General features: G+C 36.1%; 2 protein-coding genes across 4 annotated transcripts; one reads left to right on the top strand and one right to left on the bottom strand.

Annotated features, from left to right (window-relative positions):
* apobec2a (apolipoprotein B mRNA editing enzyme, catalytic polypeptide-like 2a) lies at positions 1-25,967 on the top strand. 2 transcript variants are annotated; one of them, XM_065266131.2, is made up of 4 exons: positions 1-52; positions 21,446-21,680; positions 24,374-24,906; positions 25,521-25,967. In XM_065266131.2, exons 1-3 carry the CDS (start codon positions 16-18, stop codon positions 24,900-24,902), a joined length of 801 nt encoding a protein of 266 aa, XP_065122203.2. In that variant the 5' UTR covers positions 1-15; the 3' UTR covers positions 24,903-24,906; positions 25,521-25,967. The 2 variants fall into 2 exon arrangements, with proteins under 2 accessions (XP_065122203.2, XP_065122204.2); XM_065266132.2 differs by lacking the exon at positions 1-52 and adding an exon at positions 21,275-21,314.
* elf3 (E74-like factor 3 (ets domain transcription factor, epithelial-specific)) lies at positions 15,383-18,402 on the bottom strand. 2 transcript variants are annotated; one of them, XM_073813549.1, is made up of 9 exons: positions 18,083-18,402; positions 17,722-17,882; positions 17,164-17,397; positions 16,962-17,084; positions 16,778-16,888; positions 16,605-16,691; positions 16,406-16,516; positions 16,129-16,324; positions 15,383-16,045 (listed from the first exon to the last, which is right to left on the bottom strand). In XM_073813549.1, exons 1-9 carry the CDS (start codon positions 18,385-18,387, stop codon positions 15,940-15,942), a joined length of 1,434 nt encoding a protein of 477 aa, XP_073669650.1. In that variant the 5' UTR covers positions 18,388-18,402; the 3' UTR covers positions 15,383-15,939. The 2 variants fall into 2 exon arrangements, with proteins under 2 accessions (XP_073669650.1, XP_065122304.2); XM_065266232.2 differs by having other exon boundaries at positions 17,164-17,394.
* Positions 25,968-26,029: the final 62 nt, after the last annotated feature.

The raw sequence follows: 26,029 nt of genomic DNA, 5'->3' as shown, positions 1-26,029 counted from the left end.
TTTGGACACACCATCATGACAATACTCACTGTCTCTAATAGCAGCCCTCAGGGTAAACACTGCTCCTCATATTCACGTACAAAACTTCATGAATTTTTACAGACATTGGCGTTAACTAAAGAAACATTTGTGACAGGTTTAGATTTTATCAATGTGTGTTTGTTTAACATAAGATTAGATGACTTCTTTTAAATGGCAGACCCTCATCAGACACTTAAAGTTGTTTCACAGACATCGAAACTGTGTGACTGTGGGATTGTTGTGTTTTCTAGACAACCACTGAAACTTGAGTCTTGATTCATGAGCTTTGATTCATGTTTGACTGAAGTCTGTAATCTGTCTGTCCTCATCTGACTCAAGCTTGTTTCGATGTTTTCTCTTACTTCATCATACAAACACTTTCAAAGGATTTTATTTCTTGGTTAATGCACGTAAAAAATGCATCAATTTTATACCACTATTAACAATAACAGTGCATTCAGTTTATTTCTTAATCGGAATACAATTCTTAAAAAAAACCTTAAAGTTGTAAAAATTCACATCCTGTTTTATAGGGCTGTGCAATTCATCGTTTTTTAAATGTTTGATTCAAGCAATTACCCCCCCCCCAAGATAATCGAGGTAAAACAATTATTGTGCAATTAAAATATTGCGTGCTGCTGGACAGGTGTGATTATAAGGCTTAGTCTTGTTAAATTTTATGTGTTACTTTGTTCGTCTGGATTGGGTTTTACTTAAACTCTGTTTTTATTTGTTGTACAGCACATTGGTTGCAACTTCTGTTGTTTTTAACTGTGCTTTATAAATGAATAAACTAAACTAAGACTTTGACACATGTAGCCTATTGCAACACTTACTTTAGAAAAATGTTAAATAAATGCATGCTTTCAAAGCTACTTAGTTAAATAATTACAATTATGTAAAAATATTTGTGATTGTGAAAATAGTAATAATTATAATAATAATTTAAAAAGTAATAATAATCGCGATTATGGTTTTAAGTAAAATAGTTGCATTTGAGGGTCAATAATCCTGATTAGGATTACTAATAAAAATAATAACCGTAATTATTATTAAGAATAAAAATAATAATTGTGATTATGATTAATAATAAAATAATAATAATAATAATCGTGATTATGATTAATAATAATAATCGTAACTTCATAATTAACCTCTCCCCCCAAACTACCCGACTACCCTAAATCGGGTGTGCCTCATATGCCTTGAAAAGTGGTGGACAATTCCTTCTGCGCATGCCTTGGCTCCAAACTGACGTTTTTACGTAACATGGTGGCGACCGTGTTCGGACATTTTTGGCTTTAATTCATTACAATGGTGGGAGGCGACATCGCGTCGTCCATCTTTTTTTACAGTCTATGCCCTAAATCCACTACAGGTGTTCATAAATATTAATGAAATTTATTTAATTATTTAACATCCAAACATCGAAAGTCTGTGCAAAAAGTTCGTAAACACTTTTAAATATTTGAAATGAATTAATATGAATTCATATTCAAGAAGTTTACACTGGGAATGAAGAAAGAAAAAAATTTAAAGTGTGGCTATTTGTTTTCCTACTATGGAAGTCAATGGTTACAATAATTTATCAAAATATCTTCTTTTGTGTTCGTCAAAATAAAATAAAAAAATGTTCATCAAAAATTAAGAAATGTATACAGGTTTAGATCAACATGAGGATGAGAAAATGATGACAGAATTTTTATTTTGGGGTGAACTATCACTTTAAAGTGCACCTATTTCATTACTAGAAACTAATGCATTGATTAGCCTTTATAAGCAGGTTTACTGTGGTAAACTCTAGTAGTCAGTGATGTTTGTGTGACCACAGTGGGGCAGTAAAGTGTTGTGACTCTCAGTTTTACTTTAACATAAACTACAGACTGCAGAGAATTCAACTCATTTCTCTTCATTTCTTCTGAACTTTCTACCATGAATAATTTTGAATTCCATCATTATTTTCACCCCACGGTGAACCACTTTGGTGTTTTGCTAAAGTGCAGTAAGTGTAAACTGAATAAAAACAGAATAACTCAGAAAAACCCAGAGGTAAAAATTAAAATGAACATAAATTGCAAGTGTTAAAAGTTGACCTGTGATAATCATACACCTAAAAATCCCTAACCTCTATGCCGTTTTTCTGCAGAAATATGTGCAGCATGCAGCAGCAACAGGTTTCACATTGAGATTTTGCACGTCTGCTGCAAATGTTTGCCATGTATAACAAAGAACTCTGATCGGACCCAGACAGACGGGTTTTAGAAAATTTGATAACCCTGAGACCTGACAACTAAATGTGTACAAGTGTTAAAAGTGTGAAAAAGTGTGTGTGTGTTTCATGGCTGTTTGTTTAGCGTGTGCAATATTGTGTGTTTTTGTGTGGATCAGGTCATGCAGATTAAAGTTTTCTGTAAACGAGATCCATTGTGTCGCTGAGCATCGACCCGCTATTGTCAAAGCAACTGACTTCATTCTTCTGTTGAGAAACCAGACCGACCAGACCTGCTGGTTACTTACATAAGTTCAAGTCAAACACGGTGCAGTTACGGTCAACATACTTCTCTCATTCCAACCGGTTATTAACTGGGTTATCTGGTTAATGATCACATGCACCTGAACTCAATGTTGATTCTGATCGAGCAGGGCGTTAAATTCGGTTGAACTTATTAAAAATGACTCAAAGAAGTATTGTTTGCACAGGAATTACATCAAAACATTCATAATTTAATCTGTTTATGATGTTGTTTTTGAGGGAAATTAAGGTGGTGCAGAACTCATCAGTAACAGTACTGGGGTGTAGCTATACTGTAGGTGCATTTGTAGTGGTTGTTAGTGTGGTGCTGTGCATTTACTAAGGTGGTCTATGTGGTTGTTTATATTGCGCTATTTGGTTGCTAGGTGTTTTAAGTTGTTAGTGTGTTGAAGAGCAGCAACAACTAACCAACAATAATAAGGGACGTGACAGTATATCGACCAATAATCAGTATCAGTCGATAAAAGAAAAACCCAAATCGCTATCGACCGGTGCTCACGGTATATCCTGACAATCAAAAGAGAACAAAAAAATGCAATGAATTGAAGCCCTGTGTATAGAAAATGTAAAAAAAAAAATCAATATGAATAACGAATAAATGAATATAATGAATAAAATAAATGTAATCTTCAGAATTTAGTTAATGCAAGTTACTATAACCACCAAACTGTCAGGCTCTGCCGATATCAGTCTAAATAATCGGCTATCGGTAGTAGTGATAGACCGAAATATCGGCCGGCCGATATTTGCAAGTTTTATGTGTATCGGCGTTGGCCGATATGTGGCTGCCGTGTTCGCCGAGTGCTGGAAGATGCAAGCGATTGCAGGTCATGTGACTAAAAACAACCAACCTTTCCATGACAACATCAAAAGATGGTTCCATAGCACCCTCACCTCTTTTTACTATTTGTTAAATATAGTTTTTTAATTTCTTTAAATGTTACTTTTTTAAAATTGAGACTTGTTACATTTGGCATCATCATTGTGTAATTTTTATGATGTAAATTGAGTGAGCAAAAGCAGTATCGGCTCAAGAAAATCAGCAGCCTGTATTGGTCATCGGCTAAGGCTTATGAAACAAAAATCGGCATCGGCATTGAAACATCCATATCAGTCGATCCCTAATCGGTAGGGTCACATGTTCCGCACCACCGTCAGACATGCGTCCGCTTCATACAGCGTGAGCTTTGCGCTTGTAATTATAGTCAGGTGCTTTTTCTTTATATAGGGCGAGCTGCACGTTTAGGGTTAGGGTCAGGCGCTGCTTCTTCTCACCAAGCGACCAACTTGGTTAAAGCAATGAAGTGTTGTCAGGTCCCCCTTTCATTGGAGTTCTGAATTGGTCTTCTTTTAAACTTTGTTTCTGCAGGTTGATGTTTTACTGTTGGTTAGAGATTAAAGGATTTGGGTAATTGTTGGTATTTGGGCTGTGGATAGTCATTTGGACTAATTTTGAATGGCCACTGGGCTGGTTTTGTTACGGGGATCTGGCAAACCTTACAGGACAATAACTAAAGCAAACGTGCAAAAGAATGCTGGTTAATAAAGGTTTAATTTCGTCCTTTAATATAAGTGAGTTTGTATTTGTTTAATTATTGTTGGGTTTTCAGAAAAACTGTTATGAAACAAACTAATCTGTTTTAAAGTAAGGGGGAAATCCAGGCTTGTATTACTGTAACAACGCATTTATATCGCTTTTATATCATAATGGCTTATGTATTTAGTTAATAATGAATAATGTTAATACTCATCAAGGTTTAAAGTTAAATTAAGTTTATTAATCTGTGTCACTCACCAGCACATCCCTGAAGACTCAAAACGTTTTGTTTATTTATATTTTGACATTTAAAAATGTCTTGCTATTTATAAGCTGCACATATTTTTCTTATTTAAGGCTTAAAATATCAAAATAAAAAAAAGATTATATTAGTAAAACTCTGTAGTAGTGTGTTGATTATGCACTTTTAAAAGTACACTTCTACACGTGAATACCATAATTAAGTGTCTTATTTAGTAAATATTTAGGATTTTATCAGATTAGTTGGATCGCCCGATTAATCGATTATGAAATGATTCGTTAGTTGCAGTCCTAGTGTGGTGCTATGCATTGGCTAAGGTGATCTAATGGTTGTTAGTATGTTGCGGTGTGGTTGTTTACTTGAGATACTACAGACAAGCAGTGGTAATAGTAATGTTTGCTTTTGCAGTTATTTATCAGTTAATAAATTAAATGATTACAAATAAACTTGTAATTAAAAGGGATTTGTATGAGTATGAGCATGAACATTTCTCGATCATTTTGCAGTGTGTTAGTGTAAACTCACCTTAAACAAACTTTACACACATTCTGTGGCAGGTCATCTGATTATAAACTGGTTTGATTTGGTGTTATGCTCTATTTTTTACCGGACTCTAGTTAAACCAGTCTTTCACCAAACCTCCAAGCAGGAAGACAGATTTAGAGAGATTTGAAGGTTTATCTGTTCATTGGATTGACAAATATTCACTTCAGTTGTAAGATTTAAACCACTGTTTAACCATGTAAATATTTAACCAAACAGACGTCTAGGTTTCTGAACATATAGTGGCACTAAAATGTTTTTGGACACTCAAGTCAAATAAAAATATATCAAAGCGTGTGTCATCGGCACACAAATATTGCTGGACGTTTTCTCAGAACTAACTTTGCGTTTCTGAGATATTTTTGCAATGCATTTTATGGTGATTCAGATTCACACAGGTGTAAATCAACACATTAACTATAAACATTATCATGATCTATTAAAATCTGTTTTCCATATTTTTTTCCATATTATTTAAAAGCATAGTTATATTTTTTCATAAATGCAAGTCATTATATATACACTAAGGTATTTTGTTTTTTTTTACACTGGCAAAACAAACAATTGAAGAGGTTTTGGCAGAACTTATCATTTCTGACATAGCGCAGATATCAGCGGCGTCTTGTCTCCACACATCACATGTTTATATAACAGCGCTGTCACTCACCACTGACACACTTCATTTAGAAATGACAATCAGCTAAACCCTTGACGGTTCAGTTCACCCAACAAACACTAAAAGTATAATTTAATTATGTCAAATGTACAAGAATTAAATAGACAAGCTACACCAAATCTATGCAGTGTACAGAAGATTTATTCTGACTGCTAATAATCTGTTTTATCAAGCGCAACAGTCCATTCAAGCTGTGTTTATATTAGTAGGATAAAACTACTCATGTCTTCCACAGTTTAGAAACCTTAATAAGAAATCCAGCTTAATAGGAATAAATAGGAAAGCAGTAATCAGACCCAAATTAAACTGCATGTATTGATGTATCAAATGCCCCTCACACTGCTTTCTGTCTTTACACAACACACAACCCATGCGCAAACACAAACAATCAATGTGTATAGCACACACAAAAGACACTTTACACCTGCGACACATACCTGTTGAACAGGTGTATCTGGCACAGCTCCAGAATTTCACATAGACACGTACCTTACTGGAAATGATGTCTGCACTGCCCGTAAACCAAGCCCTGTGGGCGGAGTCTGCTCTCTGATTGGTGGAGAGTGATGTCAGCGCTTGCTAATGTGATGGTTATCGTTCTGGTTCAAATATTAATCCGACAATTAACCCTTAAACAGATCACAAATCAACTGAAAACAATCATTAAACCAAAGCTGCTGCTTTTTTTAGAGCATCACCAGAAACCACTATTGTTTTTCTTTTAAACATTTCTGTTTAAATGTTTGACATTAGTTGTGTAGATATGAATGTGATGTGATGTTGCGCAGATTATGATCAACTTCTCTCGCTATTTACCAAAAGTTCAGTTCAGGTCCTCCTGGAGGATCATGGGTAAAATAGCCAAACACTGTATTGAATCCACACAATGCAGTCCGGTGTAAAAGCAGTATCACCCTACATGTCACCCTATACCCCAGCATTCCCTGCGTCCTTATGTTTACCACCTTCACATGCGTGTCATAAGTCTTTATCTTTATGATAAAGAGCGTTTACGGTAAAGACACGCTGCTGTACTGTATTAATATCCACACAGAAATCGGCCGCCCTGCCCAAGTTTACTATTCACTTTAATGATTTTAATAGCTTAATGTTAAACCTCAAACATGTGACCTTTGACCCTTATTTCATCTGCAGTTAAAACGCATGGATATTTCTTAAGCTGTGAGATTTGTATGTTTTTTTAAAGATGTATTATGATAACATTGACCAGTGCAGAAATCATGAGTCTCGTTCATGTGATGTTTACAGATCAAACTGTGTGTATCAAACAATAAACCAGCGGTTACTTGTGAGGGTTTAAAGTTAGTACATGAATGAGCTTCTTTACACTCGGACGCACACGCTAATGCTAATGCTAATATTGAGAAAGCAATACAAAGTCTTGTTGATTGAGGCCAAATTTAATACTGATAAATTAGAGACATACAGAAAATTTATTAAATTAAATAAACATTATGGTTAATATTTATAAATAAATGTACAAATAAAAACCAAAAACCTTTCTTTTGTTACTATACCCAATAACAGCTTGTTTTACTTTCTTATGTCAAAGTATTATTTTATCAATTGAATCAATTAATATCTAAAAATTCTTGATGTGCAAAGTAACCTAATAGGTATACAATGTAACTGAATTTGTGCATAAAACAAGCAAAAAAAAAAAAAAAACTTGAAATAAGTTTACTTTTTTCTTAAACACTAAATTGAAGAATAATTTAAGATAAAATGTCTTTCTTTTTTTAAGCACAAATTCACTTAAATTGTTTTTTTTTTGCTTATTTGCTCATCAAGAAAATACATCTTGTTTGAAACATTTTTTTTTATTTTGTGCATTGTATTTGGTACATTTAAACTGAGATTTGAATGGATATTTCCTATTATAGCTGTTGTTTGCTGGTGTGTCTGTGGGTGTGTTTTTCTTCTTCTTCTGTCACAACAACCTGAAATGTTTCATGCTTGAAAATATTTTAAAAAAATACCTGACGCCTAGTAAATAAAGAAGAATAAATACTGACGTCAATGCAGCAATAAATACTAACAATAACATCATTCTTTTGATAGATAGATAGACAGACAGACAGACAGACATAAAATTAATTGCAAAAAGAAAATCTGATCTTTCATGTCTTAACCAAAAAAACTTCATTGTGCATGTGGAAAAAGTATGTGAACCCTTGAGTTAATGACCTCAAAAAGCTAATTGAAGTCAGGTTTAAACACACCTGGAGTCTGGTTAAGATAATACAAACTTGCTAACATCTCTGTTCTTGAGTCTACAAGAACAGACTGAAGTTTTGTGGACTGATGAAACTAAGATTGAACTATTTGGAAAAAACGCACAGCGTAGACAGGACACGACATATCATCATGAAAAGATGATCCCAACTGTAAAGTATGGTGGAGGAAACATCATGATTTGGACCCGCTTTGCTGCATCAGGGCCTGGTCATCATTTAGGGGAAGATGATTTCCCAAAATATATCAGACAATTCTTCAGGATAATGTGAGAATGTGCGTATGTCAGCTGAAAGGTGGTTGATGCAACAGGACATAGACCCAAAACACACGAACAAGTCCACAACAGAATGGCTTCAGAGGAACTAAATCTGGCTTTTGGAGACAGGGCCCAGACCTCAACCCAATAGAGAAGATATTGATTGACTTGAAGAGGACCATACACATAATGACCGAGCGAAAGCAGTTCTGCCAGGAAGAATGGCCTAAAATTATCAGTTAATAAACATCCTTAATAATGTGCAGGTCTGATCTACAGCTACAGGAAGCGTCTGGTCGAAGTTATTGCTGCCGGTCAACAAGTTATTAATGTTAAGGGTTCACTTACTTTTTCCACTGACATTTCCAATGTTGAATGAGTGTGTTCAATAAATACATGGAAGATCTCAAACGTTTGTGTAATTATTTTTAGACACATTATGTTTGTTGACTTAGATAAAGATCAGATCACATTTTATGACACATTTTTTCAGAAAACCGTGAAATTCCAAAAGGTTCACATACTTTTTCTTGCCACTGTAGATAGATAGATAGATAGATGTAGTGATAATGTGTTTGTCTCTGTTAGTTTAGTGTGTGTTTATCAGTTTTACAGAAGCAGGTCAGTTCGTTCGGTCAAAATAATATCAACAGGATCATAAAACACAACTGATATCAGATCAGTGTTGACAGATATTATATCTCACATGTGGGAAAGCATCAGTTGCACAAGAGACATCTGATCATAAATCATGTTTATTACACCTGCAGCCAGGACATCTAAATGACCAACATTATATATGACTTATTTCCAGTCAAAGCATTTTAAGATCTTACGTACACGTGCAACTCATGCGTTCAGATGTGTGTGCGTCTTTTATGGCCAGTGTCATTCCTGCTGTGTTGCTCAATTTTGGAAATTCAGGACACATATACTAAGCTCAATCATTATAACAATAATAGTGATGAGGTAAATCAGACCTGTTACTACACCTCATAATACGCACAAGATCTCAAAGTACGTTTGCATTCAACCCTCAATATGAACTTTAACATCTCTCATTGAACTGTTCCAAGACCAGATATTATCTATGCAAAAGTTAGCTTTGTATGCTAGCTATTAAGTTTCTGTGAAAGTGAAACTGCTGTGAAATATGAACGTCCCCAGGGAGTAATGCGTGTAGTGTTGTTCATATGGTCTGATTCAGTCGTATTGTAGTGTAGATGATTTTGAATGTGATGTCAGGAAATGTTTGTGTGTCTTCCTGTAGATGTGACATAAGCTGTGATCAGAGATGGGTGTGTCTGAAGAACTTCATCTCATTGTTTCTTATCAGCACTGTGATTGCAACCTCAGCACAATACAACACTGCTTGTGTGATTGTGTGTGTCTGCTTTAAGGATTGTTAGATGTTTCATCAGAAGGTTTGTGTAACTGGAATGTTTGAAATGGATGATTTGGAGAGGATAGTGAAGTAGGCGCAGTTTCTTTACACAGTTGAGAGGATAAACAGTGAATAAAAAGGTTCAACTATAATTTGTGTGAGATTTTTGGTCACTGTGTAAGTCTTTCATTCAGGTTAATTGAGGTTTTTTTCCTGATTTGCATATTATCTGTACTATATAATGTGTTAAATTGGCATTAGTGTGCAATAGATGTCAAGTGGAGCACATTTTGAGATACTGTATCCCAGAATGCAATGCACTCCGCATGATCTCCAATTTCCAATAGAGATGGGCGATGTAATGATTATTAGATATTATACCATGGGTCTGTTGAATGCTGTATTCTGATTGGCTGAGAAATGTTCCATGGGTATGCATTAATTTCTGATAATCGCACACCTAACTTTTCAAATGTCTTAAAAACAGGCACCAGAGCAATGTTTGTGGTAACCGTGGTATAAGAGGAATAATTGACTCCGGTCCTTTGAATTATTTGAAAATAATGCACACCCACGTCGTGCCGCATTGCACCTTGGGTGTGCATTAATTTTTTATAATTCAATGGCCCCCCGTCAATTATTCCTTACTTATGGAAAAATTGTGCTGAATTTTGAGTATTGTTGAACATTTTGATCCATGTGTCAAAGATGCTTATTTGTCTAATAAATAATTGTGATTATTGTGATTGTATGTTTAAATCCAAGAGTATTGTCTGTTTTTTTACATGTACGTACGCGCACAGTCGAACGCACAGCCTTATAAATCATAGTTTAATTGACTTGTACATGTACACAGATGTTCGGCACATGCACATTGTGATGCAATGCATCTCCTGTACTACATAATACATCCTCCTGTACGCACATGCAAAGTATGCACACAGTTACAAAATTCTGCTGGTGTGCATACAGTGCGTGCGTACTATTCTGATGATGAAATATGTGCCACTGTACACAGACCCTCGTGTATGTATAAAAACAGGACTATACTTCTAGCTTAAGAGCTTTGATAAATAATTAGGATGATTAATTGTCATTGTAAATAATAGTCAGAATTTATTGTCATTATTTAATTTAATCCTTTATGAATTGCTATTGTAGTAAAAATTTAAAATATTTAATATTAAATTTAGAAAATATATCTTTCAGAAATGTAAAAAATGCCAGAAACAATCACTAAAGTGACCATACAGAAAAGACTGGCATCCAAACTAAACCTGAGATATATGAGGAAAATAACTGATCAAGACATAAATACACAGATGATACGACTCAAATGATGGAGAAATATTAAAGTAGGTGCACAGCATAAATAGTGAATGTAGGGCTGCTGCACATACTAAACATCAGCTTTTTTAATAATAATAAATAATTGTGATTATCTGAAAAAAATAACCACGGTTATTTAAGAATTTTGACATCTAATTTAATCTCCCTGTTTAGTAGTGCAAACATTACTAAACATTATAACAATGTTGACAACAAGCAAACACAGGTGAGAGTGAATTTGATGTGTTAACTGTTTAAAATATTACAAATCATGTGTTTAAAACATCATACAGTAATCATTAGCTATGTTATAATCAGTTTGTAATGGTATTGAGGGCTCAATCGGATTAAAAAATCCTTTATGTAAACACATTAATTAATACGATTGATGTCGCAAATATCATATTTAAAGGGGTGGTGTAGTCTGATATGTGATCCGATCATCAGGAGAAAAGTATGCATGTAAAAGTATGAATTAAGAGACAGAGTTTCTATTTTTAAACAAGAACTGCAGTTATGTGATTAATAAATAATTCACCTCTCTATCACATATTTCAGTGTTTTAAACTGAATCAATACTGAATATGTGACTGAATATCTGAAATGATTAACATATTATTATAAACATTAAACCACAGATCTCAACTTTACCTTTACATAATACTTTCACTCCTCTCTTTCTCTGTGAATGTGCTTGGGATCGACTTGTTTTTTACTTGGAAGTTTACGGGGAATAAGGGGGGAAATCCCTGCATACTTATGCAAATCAGTGTGATGAAATCATCATGGGAGAGACAGGATATGGGCGAAGCCACCTGACAAACCTTAAACCAACACCCTAATACTGTACAGTTATTATAACAGAAATGTTCACTTTTACTCTATTAACAAACACAAACGTCTGTGTTATGGATAAAATTGGTAAAGTGAATATTTTTATATTTAAGAAAACACAATAAAATGCACCTGCGTTTAAGTTTAGCACCGCAATTATTCGGAATAATCTGAATGTTGAATAATCCAGTGAAAGGTCTGATAAGGTAATAATATGGCCGAAACCATCTTGCTATTGTTGTTTTTCTCAGATTTTTGGTCTGATCTGGTGGGAGTGTGAAGATGAATCAGACAGATATCTGTGTATTTATTTACCTGTCATTAATAAACTGAAACATCCAAAAGCATCAACAATCCTGAAACATATTTATCTTTTATTAAAATGTGATTGTTGTGTTACTTTGTTAAATAGAGCCATATAAATAAATCATTATATATACAATTTATTTTAATATTCTAACACCAAAAACAAAATCTTTCATTATAAATGTTAATGCAGTGCATTGGTGATATTAATATTTGTTACTTTCAGTTTAGTTGCTATAAATAAAGCTGTTGATTTGTGAATCCTGATCTTTATCGTCAGATGTTTTTCCAGAGAGTTCTGTTGGAATTTGATGTTTTAAACAAACATGATGAGACACGAGCTTTACCAAAACACCATTGAGTAAAGAAAACAGTCTCTAAACACTTTAATACACATGCTTGCATTTACAACAAAATATTGACCATGTTTATATGCACCCTCATAATGAAATTATAATGAGATTTTGAAAATATATAGCATTTACACTTCATCTCATGTAAACACAATACTGCCATCAAAATAATGCAAATAATCACAGCAAGTATAATGGTATTAAAATGTGGCGTATGTCATTAAATTAAACACTTTAACTTCATCTATACCACACTAACTGAAGTCTGCATGTGTTATTTTCAGTGCACAGCAGTGTATAAAACTGTTAAAGAGGCATTTTTTTTCTTTATTTCTTATTAAAGGGGACATACAATGAAAATCTGATTTTTTTTTCATGTTTAAGTGTTATAATTGTGTCCCCAGTGCTTCTATCAACCTAGAAAATGTGATAAAGATCAACCCAGTAACTTAGTTTTGGTAAACCATTCTCTGCAAGCATCTGAAAAGATAGGTCATTGAAATATGGCTCCCTTGTGATGTCAGAAGGGGATCTTATTATAATAATACCGCCCCTTAATCTGAACTATCCAACCACAGCACTGCCATTTAGTGCAGAGATCAGCTCATTTGCATTTAAAAGGACACACCCAAAACAGCACATTGTTTTTGTATTTTAAGATGTTATAATAAATATCTATATGGTATTTCGAGCTAAAACTTCACATATGTACTCTGGAGACACCTAGGTTTTTTTTACATCTTAAAAAAGTCTTGTGAAATGTCCCCTTTAAAGGTGCTCTAAGCGAAGTGACGTGTTTTAGACCATAAAACATACAGCATTTGTTACATACAGCAAACATCTCCTCACTATCTGCTTGCTGCCTGTCCGCTGATCAAACAGTAAAAAAACGCGATCTCTGTAGATAGCCCAGGCTTCACAAACTGCAATAACAACACAGTGGCCAAACCTACAAACAGAAACCATAACAAAGTGTTCCAGCCAATAAACGACAAGAAGGATTTGGAGGCGGGGGTTGGGCGCGTTCATGAAAGCACGGAAGGGAGGGGGAGGGGAGGAGTTAGCTACGCTCCGTCTATTCAATTCACAAGAAACAATTCAAACGTCAACAAAAACTAACGTCTTGCAGATTCGCTTAGAACGCCTTTAAGAAATAAAAAAAAACGAAAATGTTTATCATTTAAAGTATCCCTGTAGTCAATCATTTCATCATCTTTGAGCATTATTATAGCATATGTTTTACCCGTCACAGTGATTCCTTCATGCTTTAAAACAGCTACACCCTTGCCTCTTTCAGTATTTGCCGATCTTTGAATATGCAAATTAGTGCCCGCCTCTCCTCAATCGCACATCTCGGACCATAGATATAAATGTAAATGGATGCTACATTCGGCAGTTTCAGACACCATAATTGCTAAGTTCGGTTTCACACAATGCATACGTGAACTGAACCAAAGATGTAATGATTAAAGGTTTAATGGTTAACCATAAAAAATGCCCAACGGTTAGTATTACCGCGTCATTTTTTTAATTACCGTTTAACCGTGCCAGCGTCACAGCTCAAAATCCCTTGTCCAGCATCAACACTCTTTTCAACACAATGGGAATTTAATATAAATAAGTTTAAACAAGCGTCTAGTATGTCAGTTCATTATTTGTGCTATGCATTGGGCTTTGTGAAATATCATTAGTGAATAATCTAAAAATAAAAACTGCATATTTTCAGAAGTAAGAAGGTTTTCTAGAGTCTTACTGCAATTAAGTCCTTACATTATATCAAAATCAGCTGATAGTGAGTTCATCCTGCTTTAGATATCTGAGAATGCAGAAGTTTATCAGTCACTAAGAGCTCATGACCTTCGGCTGATAAACGCTTTGTGGATTTACCAGACATTGTTACGGCCTGTTAACCTTGCAGACAGACTGTAAGTTCATCTCAGGAGAGAAAAACATGGCCCACATTCAGGACACCCATCCCAACATCCGAAAACATTCTTGACCTGAATACTACTCATGTTAGGAGTGTACAGAAAACAATAGTAATGAAAACACACACGTTAGTCACATGATTGATAGACTAAATCACAATACACCTGATGTTTACTGTGTGCATACTTTCTGCATTGTTGCCAAACGAAACTATTACACACAAACAGTGACAGTTAGATTCACGTTTGCCAACAATCTTATTTCATATGCTTTTATATCTTTCACTCGAAACGTGAATTATCGCCGAGTGAAACTTTTAGTAATCAGATAGTGTTTGATGGATTAGATTTCTCAGGTGACCATAATTTCAGGGTAGTTCATGAAAACTTTCCGAGTGTTTTCTGCAGATCTCACAGGTATTAAATGATGTTGAAACAAACACAAGAGGACTGATAAAGTTGGTACCTTGACTCATTTTGCATGTGGCTTTAAAATTCAAATGTCATTGTGTGTCGTATTTGAATGATGCGCCTCTAAACAACAGTCACTTCTGTAATAAAATGCAAATGGGAAGTTTGTATGAAACATGCGATTGTTGCATCTGAACTCGGGATGAACTGAAAGCGCTTCAGATCTTTCCCAACGCCTGGAGGTATTTCTTTACGAAAATATAATTTGTTTACTTATGTCACAATTCAAAACGTTATCGTACGTCAATTGATATTTATTTAACAGAAAGATGCGCAAACATGTTTTTTATTCAAACTATTAGACAAGTGTGGTTTGTAATGATGCCCAAATTGAAGAACTTGACAGTTGTGCAGTTTGGAGAAAACATCAAACCGTATCGAACGATCGTTTCATCTATTTAACTTTACAGTGCGTCACTTAGCACAATAATATCTGATAATAAAAGTCTATCAATGTTGAAATAAGGTCGGGAATGGGACATAGTTCAGAAGGGTGAGGCACAAATAAGAGATAAGGTTTAATCGAAACAACTCAACTACACTGTTTAAAGTAAAAGTTAGATGAACCAAAAACATTTCTTCAATTGGTAACGCCTAAACAAATCAAGTTAAGGGAAAAACTTTTTAATGAAAAATTTAACTTTTTACAGATACGTTTTTTTGCCGTGTAGATAAATAGTGCAAGTATACTTCTTTTAAGCATAACTTTTATTATAGAAAAGCATTTTACAAAAAACAACAACAATAAAGTATCTGAGAGAAAACCTCATACACGTTATTCAGTGACTTAAATCACAAACAAATTGAGCTTCTGATTTGGACTTGATTGTATATAAAGACGATATAAAGCTCTTACATTTATAAACAGTGGAATAAATACATCAGAAGATACTTCATATCACCATAACATCCCTCCGTTATTCCACTTTTGTTCAGCTATTTCAATAACTTTACATTTATACATAAGACTTTACTGTGTTTACATAAAGAGTCATAGCTTGGGTGAATATAATCTGATCAAAGCCACGCCCGCGTGTCATCATAACTAGAGCTCATCTACTGGAGCAACAACGCACTTTAAATGGTTCATAAAACCTACATTAGCCAAAACACTGGCTTACAGTTTCTCTGCAACCTTTCCTTCTGGAAAGAGTTTGTTTTTTTTAAAGAGAGGAACCTGAAGTTCCTTATTATCAGGAGTCCAAAGTCTCTACGTTTCAATGTGACCCTTTATCTTCAGGTCCACTTCAGTATCCAGTCTCCTCTATCCTCCAACCGGTGGAGTTTTTACCAAACTTGTAGACGAGCCTTCGGCCGTCCACTCTCTCCAGAATATCTCTCTTATAGTAATATCTGAAAAAAAAATAAGGATTTTGATTATCCTGCTGAGTCCATGATGATAAAGCACTGACTGATCTCAGAGCAGCGTTTCTTACCTCATGGCCCTGCTGAGCTTCTCATACGTCATACTGCTGTTCTTCTTCTTCTGACCCCAGAGCTGAGCCACGGCTTCAGACTTCAGGAACTTAAAGACGCCGTCCCTACGGTCTTCCCATTTCATCAGACCCTGGTTCTGCTCCGGGTGGATGAGGATGTCTCGGATAAACTCCCACAGGTGAGTTCCTCTCGGAGCTGAAATACGAGACAGGAACGGTTGAGTACTGATTTTAACCGATCATCTACTGACGGACTGCGCTCGGGTATTTCACTTACCGTGTTTGCTTTTTTTGGACTCAATGAAAAGATCGAATCCTCGGCTTTGTTTTGGGGGTCGTCCTCTGCCTCTCTTCTTGACCTCTGTTGGTTCTTGTTTCACAGAGATCTCTGTTGAAAAACACATCATTCAGACAAGTTAGACGAGTTTACATGGGCATCAAACCAATCACCGATACCATCTACGCGGGAAACTTACTAGTGCTGATGAAAGAGGGCTTCTCGGAGTATTCAGGATCAGAATCACTTCCGCTGCACTCGGGTGAGCTTGGGTTCATCAAACTGCCTGCAGGGTAAAAGCAGTGACTTTAGGACGTTTATTCTGTGACATTTAAAGAGAAAACCATTTGGAGTTACTCTTGTGTTTCGTACCATTGTGAGAGCTCTGTAGACTTTCAGATAGGGAGTCGTAACCGTGGTCGCTCTCTGGAGTCAGGCGGTTTCTGTACTCACTGAAGTAACCGTAGTCCGCATCGGATCTGTCTGCAGAAATACGGCATTATTAAGACCGTGAGGTACACGCATTGCTGGTATTGTGATCAAAAACGATTCTTACCTGTGGGTTGAACCACCACCGTCTCCAGCAGCGATCCGAGACCGGGCTCGCTCATGAAGGGAAGCAGGAGGGTATCTAGTAGATCGAATTCAGATTCACTGAGGACTGAGTTGTCAGGCAAATCTGTAGATGCAGATTAAGATTTATAATGCATTCAAGAAAATCATCAAATTAAGGATTACGATTGAATCCTCCTGCTCACCATATCTAGCTTTTAGGTTCTCCAGACTGTGGTAAAGTTTATCTCCAAACACGGCCCCGAACAGATTCATCATGGATTCTCTGGAGATGGTACACAGTGTGGCTCCATCCATCTCACAGCAGGACATATTCAACAAACTGGCGTCAAACCTGCTCTCCTCCACGTGATATCCGATCCACTCCAGGACGTTCTGCCTGCTCCACGACTGTGGGTTCACCTGGTGCCAGGGACCTGCTGGAGAACAGGTTCAGAGAAACTTTAGATACCACAGTATTGATCATTTTATGACTCCCCCACCTACAAGACTACAGGTTCAGGTTTGCCAATCTTTTGTTGTGCATGTTTGCGTTCACACCACCTAATGTTTGATCACAGTGTCAACAATGACCGCACTGCTAAAGATCGAAACGAAAGCGTTTCTGTGCAGGCCAAGTTAAACATTATCTGAGTTAATGATTTCAGTGAGGTGAAACTGCAGGGATGAGAGATTATTGTTGCGTCTAGACACTGGGAACCATCAAGGATCTGAGACAGTAAGATGTGCCGATGAGCTCTTACCCATTGTGTTGCTGTTATTGTTGAAGATGATTTCAGAGAGTTGTGGTGGTCTGACCGCGGGCAGCGTCATGCTCAACAGGTTGGGCTGTGGCTCGGATGGGTACAGGTTGGCGTTCGCGTTGTTGAGAATTCGACACAGTTCACTCGACGCCATTATATTTCTGTCATAACAAAATGCAAAAAATTTACTTTTATGCTTCATCGAGGATTCTTGTTTATGATTACTTAACAAACATTAATTAACGGAAAATTACCAAAAAATGAAAAATTGGCATTTTTATTTAATTTCTCAATGTTTAGTTGTTGTTATTGTTTTTTTTAACTTAATAAATACTTTTATCAATGTAATCATATTGTTTACCTGCTGCAGTGAAGCCGTTCAGCTGTCTTATGTAAAATATTATTGATGTATAATCCAGACGTGTTTAATCTCAGTGATGGTCGCTCAGATTGTGGTGAAGTTTTGCAGATCCACCCCCTGTTGAGTGCGTTTATACCTGTAGAGACGATGGGCGTGGTCAGGTGAGACACTGAAAGAGGTGTGACCAGGTGAATGTGCCGGGTAGGAGGGGGAATTCCAGCGAATTTGTCTTTATCGCTCTCCTCCTTATGTTTTTCCAGCGAAGAGCTTTGCAAACCTTGAAACGTGAACTTGTAACATGACATGGCAGGTTATGAACAAACACACTTTTAAAGATAAATAAGAATGAATTGACAAACACACACATACGTCATATCTTGAGTCTTAAGTCAATATTGTGTGTGTGTGTGTGTGTGTCAGTTTATAACAGGTTTCGCTTTGCTGTAAGACTAGCTGGCGTTTCAATGTTTGCTTTGTATCTTGCGCACACACGGGTTAACGTTTGTGTGGTGTTAGTTGACACATGCATCTATTGTTGTGGATGAGTGTTTAAAGTGTTTTGATAGTCACAGTATTAGTTTTATGTTTTTAAGTGTATTCTGTGCTGGTCTATAGTAATGATTCAGTGTTTATATTTATTGTGAGGTTTGTCTTCTCGGTGACGTTTTATTTTCTTCAGAATTAGCTCAGTTATTTTCCATAACTGAAGCAGATTTTCCATTAGTTGTCAACATCACACAGGTGGATTATGAAGGAAAGATGTCTTGGAATGTAAATGAACAGGTTTGATTGAAGATTAATTTCCATGAGCGGCGCAACATCAATCACCCCATATCTCTCGCTCTATCTCTCTCTCTCTCTCTCTTTATGAAGTTAAAAGAGTTGTTGGCCAGGTTTAATGAAAGCTTTTGTATTGAGTTTTATTTTGGGTTTGTTGGGTGAATGGTTTTATGTGTCAACTGTTGAACTTTATAGTGGGGCAGGCAAAAATGTGCATTTATATTATCTGGAAAAACAAGGATAAAGGTTTTGGGCTGATGTCAACACGTTTTGCATCGACTTTAGATTTGCTAAAATTATTGAAGATTTTTCTACATTTAAATTGATGTGGTGCAGTTACGATGCTTTGCGTGTAGTATGTGATGGTGAATTGTGTTTTCTTTATGATTCTGTTGTTATTTTAGTGGTTATATTGTAGTTTGTTAAATATATTATGATGTTTGTGAAGAGAGATTGATTTAATCGTTAATAAAGTTTTTTTCTATCTCTCTCGGTGGAGTTAAGCTATTACTGTAAATAAAGTCAAATAAAATATAAAATAGAGGTTATATAGAATATAAAATATACTTTGACATATAAACATTTGAAGTATATAAATGTATTGTACAAGATCATCCCCCCTCGCTCTGTCTCTCTCTCTCTCTCTCTCTCTCTCTCTCTCTATGTCTCTCTCTTTCACTCTCACTCGCTTTTGTCATGTTGATTGAAGACCTAATAACGTGAGAATGTGAAGTTATTTCATCACTAAAGTGTGTGTGTGTGTGTGTGTGTGTGTGTGTGTGTGTGTGTGTGTGTGTGTGTGTGTAGAAGTGAGATGATGACATCACTAAAACTCAAATCAGAATCATAAGTTATTATTTTGTGGGTTGGTTTTGGTTTTAGTCTGCAGTCACTATTATTTACTTTATGTCTGAACAATAGATGTTTATAATAACAGCTAAATTACAAATGACATTTCAGTGTCAGGAAAGGGTTGGTTAGGGTTGGTATGAAAAATTAGCAGAATGTCAGAAACAATAGAAGTCATTTGGAAATTCCAAACATAATGCAAAAGTGTGTCTCTCTCTCTGTGTGTGTGTGTGTGTGTGTGTGTGTGTGTGTGTGTGTGTGTGTGTGTGTGTGCGCTCTCTGTCATACTGACCTTCATGCCTTACTAGATGTAGTCAATATATAACAATACAGACCCCAAGCACTGAGTAACACACACACACACACACACACACACACAAAGACACACACATATACACACACACAGTGATGTATTAATAAGTGAATAACAGTTATTCAGTGAAGTCCTTCATGTGAGATGTACAGACTCAGTAAAGCTCAACACTGCCGCCATCGTGTGGACACCTGTGCTACAAGCATTGAACAACCAATCAAATAAATTTGAACCAATGTGAGTTAGTACTCATTCAGCAACATGTTTTATAAAAAAAAACTACTGTATGGTGACATATGATACTGTAAGTTATACCACCAGACTCTTTTTACATAAGAACTGCAAAACTTCATAAGATGCTTTAAAAGTGCCAAAGAATGCATTGTAATAATAATCTGTTAAATTGTTCTCTGATATCAACGCAGAATGTTTGTCTTTATTAAGTGCAAAAATGATCCAGAGTCAGTTTTAAATGTCTATTTACAACCCTTAAGAATCTATTGGTCTATTATTACCTTATTTGAAAGAGTCATGAATAATAATGTTGAGCTCTGCTCTGATTGGCTGTTTTTCAGAGCAGCTCCTTCAGGAGCTCTGTGTGTGTGTGTAAACAGATGTTTGAGGAATAATCAATTGTTTGGAGATTGTTAATGGACGTTTCTGAGTGCTAAGTTTGTGTTTTTTCATTATGGATCTGCAAAACGTAACTACAACGTCGATAGTAGAACTTCAGACTAAACGCTAGCATCTAGCATTAACTAGCATATAGCATTAACTAGCATATAGCGCTAACTAGCAAATAGAGATAACTCAGCAGTCAGAACTTTGTTTTATCATTGTAACAACATTGTTATTAATTTAATGTTGGGGGCATACATCTGGACTGTGACGTCACAGTTGGTGTTATGTTGAGATTGGTTTGTTTTCCAGCGGTCTTTTGAGGTTTACATAAGAAGGAAGAAACAATTGTGTTTGAGGCTCATGATATATCATTACCATCTACACAACTCTTATTATTCATCTATGTCTACATAAATACAGTTTTACATTCTACAGCACCTTTAACATTATAATTGTGTTTCATTGTGTCTGGTTTCTACAGATCATCTCATTGATGCCATTTGAATCTGTTTGTTTCATGTTTCACCGATCTGAAAACAGAGCCGAAAACATGGAGACCTACGGTCATAAGGTCTTTCTCCTAAGAAAATACATCAGTAAAAAACTGTTTTTATGAGGAACTTCAGGAGAAACACCTAAGACTGATGAACTTCTCATGGGTAACCTCTTGTAAGATTTCCTTCAATCTGTCATCTGGTCTTTTTATAGAAGATACCAACAGCTGCTAGACCCCCCTACACACACAAACACACACACACTCCTGTGCTGTTATAAATACTGAAGTGTGTGTGTGTCTTCAGTCTCTACGATGGCCGACAGAAAAAGCAGCAACGGCTCTCGCTTATCAGCCAGGAGGAAAGAAAGAGCTGAGCCGGAGGTGAAAAAAGATGAAAAAGCTCCTAAAGCTGGAGAGAAATCCGAGGTGAGTGAGACGGAGGAGCCGCAGGAGAACGGAGCGACCGCAGCCGCCAACAATGGAGAGAACGCTGAGAAACCAGAACCTATGGAGCTGCCGCCCTTTGAGATCATCACCGGGTGAGTCTGAAGAAACATCTCAACTTACTGACACACAATTGAGATCTTGAAACGAATGAAAGCGAACACAGAGCTGAAACTCTGAAGGTCAACGCTGACCATCTGTGATGTCTCTCATCTAAAGCTTTTCAAATAAAACCAAACACAGATGTCACAGAAGAACCTTTAAAGAGTTTAGGATTCATTTTCTTCTTCAAGAAGAACATCTGAGATCTGGATCTGAATCACACTGTTCTGAAGAGACATCAAGAACTTTATTTATCTACAAACAACTCTAAAACGAATCCTCAAATGGTTCTTGTTTTTTTTAAGTTGTAACTAGCCAAACATTGTGGTGTTGTTTTTTATAGTTTAGGAGGCTTAAGATGAGTTCTTATCATGTTTCATTGACGTATCGCGTTCAGAGCATTGCATTAGCAGCTCAAAAGGTCACAGGTTCAATCCCAAACAGATAAAATGCACTGTCAGATGATTTGTTTCTTGAGAAATTCCAGAGGAGATACTGTATGTAAGGTCTTTATTTTAAGAGAAATGAATATTTGTAGTTATTTTGTTCATGTGCGCAGCTGAGCCAGTAATGATTAATTGAATAATGTTAACACATTGAGTTATAATTCATACTGGATCATCTAACAGCAGGTGCAGATTAATCTTCACATTGATCTGGCAGCAAACACACAATACAGCGGTGTATATGGGTCAAAATCTATGAATACAGTTCTGCTCCGGCCTGATGCTATTTATAACACGCATAGTCATTCCATCTGTTCACTAATGCAGGAGGAGGAGGAGGAGGTGTTAAAGATAACGCCACACTGACCACTGGAGAAAACTTCACTTTCGAATCTCTGTTTACTCTGAAAACTCTATACAAGAGTCAAATTTTCACCGTGATAAAGTTTTTATCTTCTAGAGTGAATTGATTTAGATGTAAGCATGTTAGATTTGGCATGAGACAGTAGAAATGTGTCCACCTATCTTGAAGCCGTTGCTATATTTACCATTGCATTGATGCATTTGGCAGATGTTTTTATTTAAAGTGCATTATAAGCTTGTGTTTAAAGGGGACATTTCATACTTTTTAAGATGTCAAATAAATCTTTGGTGTCCCCAGAGTACATGTGTAAAGTTTTAGCTCAAAATACCTTATAGATAATTTACTGTAAGACATTCAAATTGACACTTTGTTGGTGTGAGAAAAAAATGTGCTGTTTTTAGGTGTGTCCTTTAAAATGCAAATGAGCTTTCATGTACCAAGGAAAAGGGCCGAGCTAAAATAAAAAAATATTATTTTTCATATTGTTTTATTAATAAGGCAGGTATGTAATTTGGTATCTGCTTTGTAGACCTTTTTGTTCACATCACTCCAAACATGTTAATGTAAAAATTTATTAAATAAATTAATGTCAAACTATTAACTTGACTTTATTCTCAAAATATTACAGCTTATTTTTCGAAATATGTTAACTTTATTTTCTGAATATTTCTACTTTATTTTCAGAATATTTTGACTTTTTTCAATATTATAAAGTCAATATAACAAAAATAAAGCTGAAATATTTGGAGAATAAAGTCTCAAAATATTTTGACCTTATTTTCTTCATATTTCGACTTTATTCTCATTATATTGAGTAAGGGTTCCCACGGGTCCTTGAAATCCTTGAAAGTTTGTGAATCTGGGGAAAAATTCAAGGCCCTGGGAAGTTTATGAAAATATACATACATAGATACAGGTCATTGAAAGTGCTTGAATCTATTTTATGCAAGAAGTTTTCTAAAAAAAAAATCCATATTATTGCCTGTGTAGTGTAGGATAATATCATAAATATTCTAGACTTTTTAAGCACACGTGCTAAACTGTTCACTTTAAATGTTTATATCTTCTGTATGTGAATGTTAATTCATACCAAAATGCTTTTTTGCATAGTTGTGTTTGACACATGAAAACATCTCGGGTTATGTAACTCTTGTAACTGTTGTTCCCTAAGAAGGGAATGAGACGCTGCGTCTCCCTTGCCATACTTCCTGCGTCCCTGTAACGCCGTCTTTGGCAATATTTCAGATAGCGATATACTTCCTGTCACCCGCGTCACCCTGTCTTTGTTGTTAAGCCTCACCATTGGTTGAATTTGATCTACACATTCAGACGCACTTACCCCTGGAGGCGTCCCCAAAGTGTCTCCACAGTGACGCAGCGCGAGTTCCCTCGAAAGGGAACAATGTATCTTAAAAGGTAACATGATGTAACCTTGCTCTCACTTGAAATGTGTCCCCACATTTAGTCCTTGAATTTGAGGGTATTGGACCTGGAAAGTCCTTGAAAGGTCCTTGAATTTGAAGTTAACTTAGGTGTGGGAACCCTGTTGACTTTATTCTCAAAATATTACTAGTTAAATCTTGCATTATACTGACTTTAATTGCGAGATGGTTTTATTTTTTTATTTTAGCTTGGCCCAAATCCTCTTTTGTATTTATGTTATTTACCCGTGTGATTGATAAAGAAACATGGAGTATAGCAGAGCCAAAAGTATTTTATTCATTGGATTGTTCAAACCCATCATTCATTATTACAAGTTTAAAACATTTCTTTGTATATATTCACCAAAAATATCTAAATCATGATATGAAATGTTACTGAGGAGTCCTTTGATAGATTTAGGACAGTATTACTAACATCTTTCATGTGTCTTCAGGAATCGCATCGATCCATTTTTCTTCAAGTTCCAGTTTAAGAACGTGGAATACTCATCAGGTCGGAATAAAACCTTCCTGTGTTATCTGGTGGATCTCGGGCCCGGGGCCGACGGCCTCCTAAGAGGCTACATAGAGGACGAGCATGCAGGGGCTCACGCAGAGGATGCGTTTTTTCAGCAGATCCTGCCCGACTGTGACCCCGCCCTCAAGTACAACATCACCTGGTACATGTCGTCCAGCCCGTGCGCCGCCTGCGCTGCCAAACTGGCGGAGATCCTCAAGACTCGAAAAAACGTCCGTCTGTCCATCTTCTCCGCTCGACTCTTCGAGTGGGAGGAGCCAGAGATCCAGGCGGGGCTAAACGCGCTGGTGGCCGCCGGCTGTAAACTCCGCATGATGAAGCCGTTGGATTTCAACTACACCTGGGATACCTTCGTGGAGAACGACGATCAGCAGTTCACGGTGTGGGAGGACTGCCAGGAAAACTACGAGTATTATTCAGAGAAACTGGCTGACATTCTGCTGTGAGACGGTAAGAGATGAACAAACACAGAAGCGCTAGATAAACACATTTCTCTTCTTCTCACTGCTGTTAAAGGTCTTTGAGATGTTTTTAGATCATTGTGTCGGCTTACTCTTTTGACTGCAGAAGTGTAAGACATGAACACTAGATATGTTATCCTGGATAAAGTCCATGAAGCTCTCCCACTGTCTGAATGTCTTCAATCGTAGTAATCTGACTCAAATGAAACCACATGCACAAATGTGATTTGAGTAAATGATATACTTATATACCTTCAACACTGTCGGCCATCTTGGATTGATCCCCTAATGCATTCTGGGATTGCCTTGTGTATGAAGGAAATGTGATATTGTTGTAAACTTTGTTAAAATTGCAACTACCCACAATTTGAGACAACCACGACAGATCAGAAGTGCACTATGAAGCCCAAATAAAGCTATATGGGACACCCTGTCTGTCTGTCTGTCTGTGTATCAGATGTCAAATCCAGATTATTTCATGACTCGGCTCTTTGGCTCCTAATCAAACTGACTGAAGTTTCTGAGTCGTGAGGTTCTGATCATTGAAACAATCATTATTTCACTTCTTCTTCATTAAAGTTTCGCAATGTTTCTCTTTTGCAGGATAACGCAGTGATGATAGCTGGCGTACGCTTTCCCAAAAGTGAAGAGAGAAAGAGAGAGAGAGTGTGTATGTATGTGTGTGTATGCGTGTGTGTGTGTGTGTATGCGTGCGTGTGTGTACTTTCTACACAAGATGAAATACAGATTAATTGAATAATTAGTTCTGTGATGTTATATAAGCATTAACAGGATACTTTTAAATGTTTACTATTGAATGATTGTCTTTCATATGATCTGTACACTTTTCTTTGGTGCGTCACTTTTCATATTTCATCCTGTTTTATATTCTGAACCTGTGTTGGACTTAATACTCATTTTATAGATCTTTTTTATGTTCATGCTGGTCAGAATTATAACATTTTTATTATAATTCAAATATAATAAACTTTACTGTTACAGCTGTTATGAACTATTAGACACACAAAATAAATATAATATGAAAAAGTTTGTTTTGTCTTGTTTTTTATGAACATAAAACTTCTGTGAAAATCATTCAAATCTAATATTCA

Source organism: Paramisgurnus dabryanus, chromosome 24 (genome assembly GCF_030506205.2).
Source record: "Paramisgurnus dabryanus chromosome 24, PD_genome_1.1, whole genome shotgun sequence".
Classification (NCBI taxonomy): domain Eukaryota; kingdom Metazoa; phylum Chordata; class Actinopteri; order Cypriniformes; family Cobitidae; genus Paramisgurnus; species Paramisgurnus dabryanus.
Note: the sequence above shows the minus strand (reverse complement) of the source record. Positions and strands in the feature narration are given on the sequence as shown.

Coding starts and splice junctions, on each gene's coding strand:
- apobec2a (XM_065266131.2), top strand. CDS start 16: ATGACAATACTCACTGTCTCTAATAGCAGCCCTCAGG. Junction 53..21,445: donor CTCTAATAGCAGCCCTCAGG/GTAAACACTGCT, acceptor GTGTGTCTTCAG/TCTCTACGATGGCCGACAGA. Junction 21,681..24,373: donor CCCTTTGAGATCATCACCGG/GTGAGTCTGAAG, acceptor ATGTGTCTTCAG/GAATCGCATCGATCCATTTT.
- elf3 (XM_073813549.1), bottom strand. CDS start 18,387: ATGTCATGTTACAAGTTCACGTTTCAAGGTTTGCAAAGCTCTTCGCTG. Junction 16,889..16,961: donor GGTGGTGGTTCAACCCACAG/GTAAGAATCGTT, acceptor GTATTTCTGCAG/ACAGATCCGATGCGGACTAC. Junction 16,325..16,405: donor GTCCAAAAAAAGCAAACACG/GTAAGTGAAATA, acceptor CTCGTATTTCAG/CTCCGAGAGGAACTCACCTG.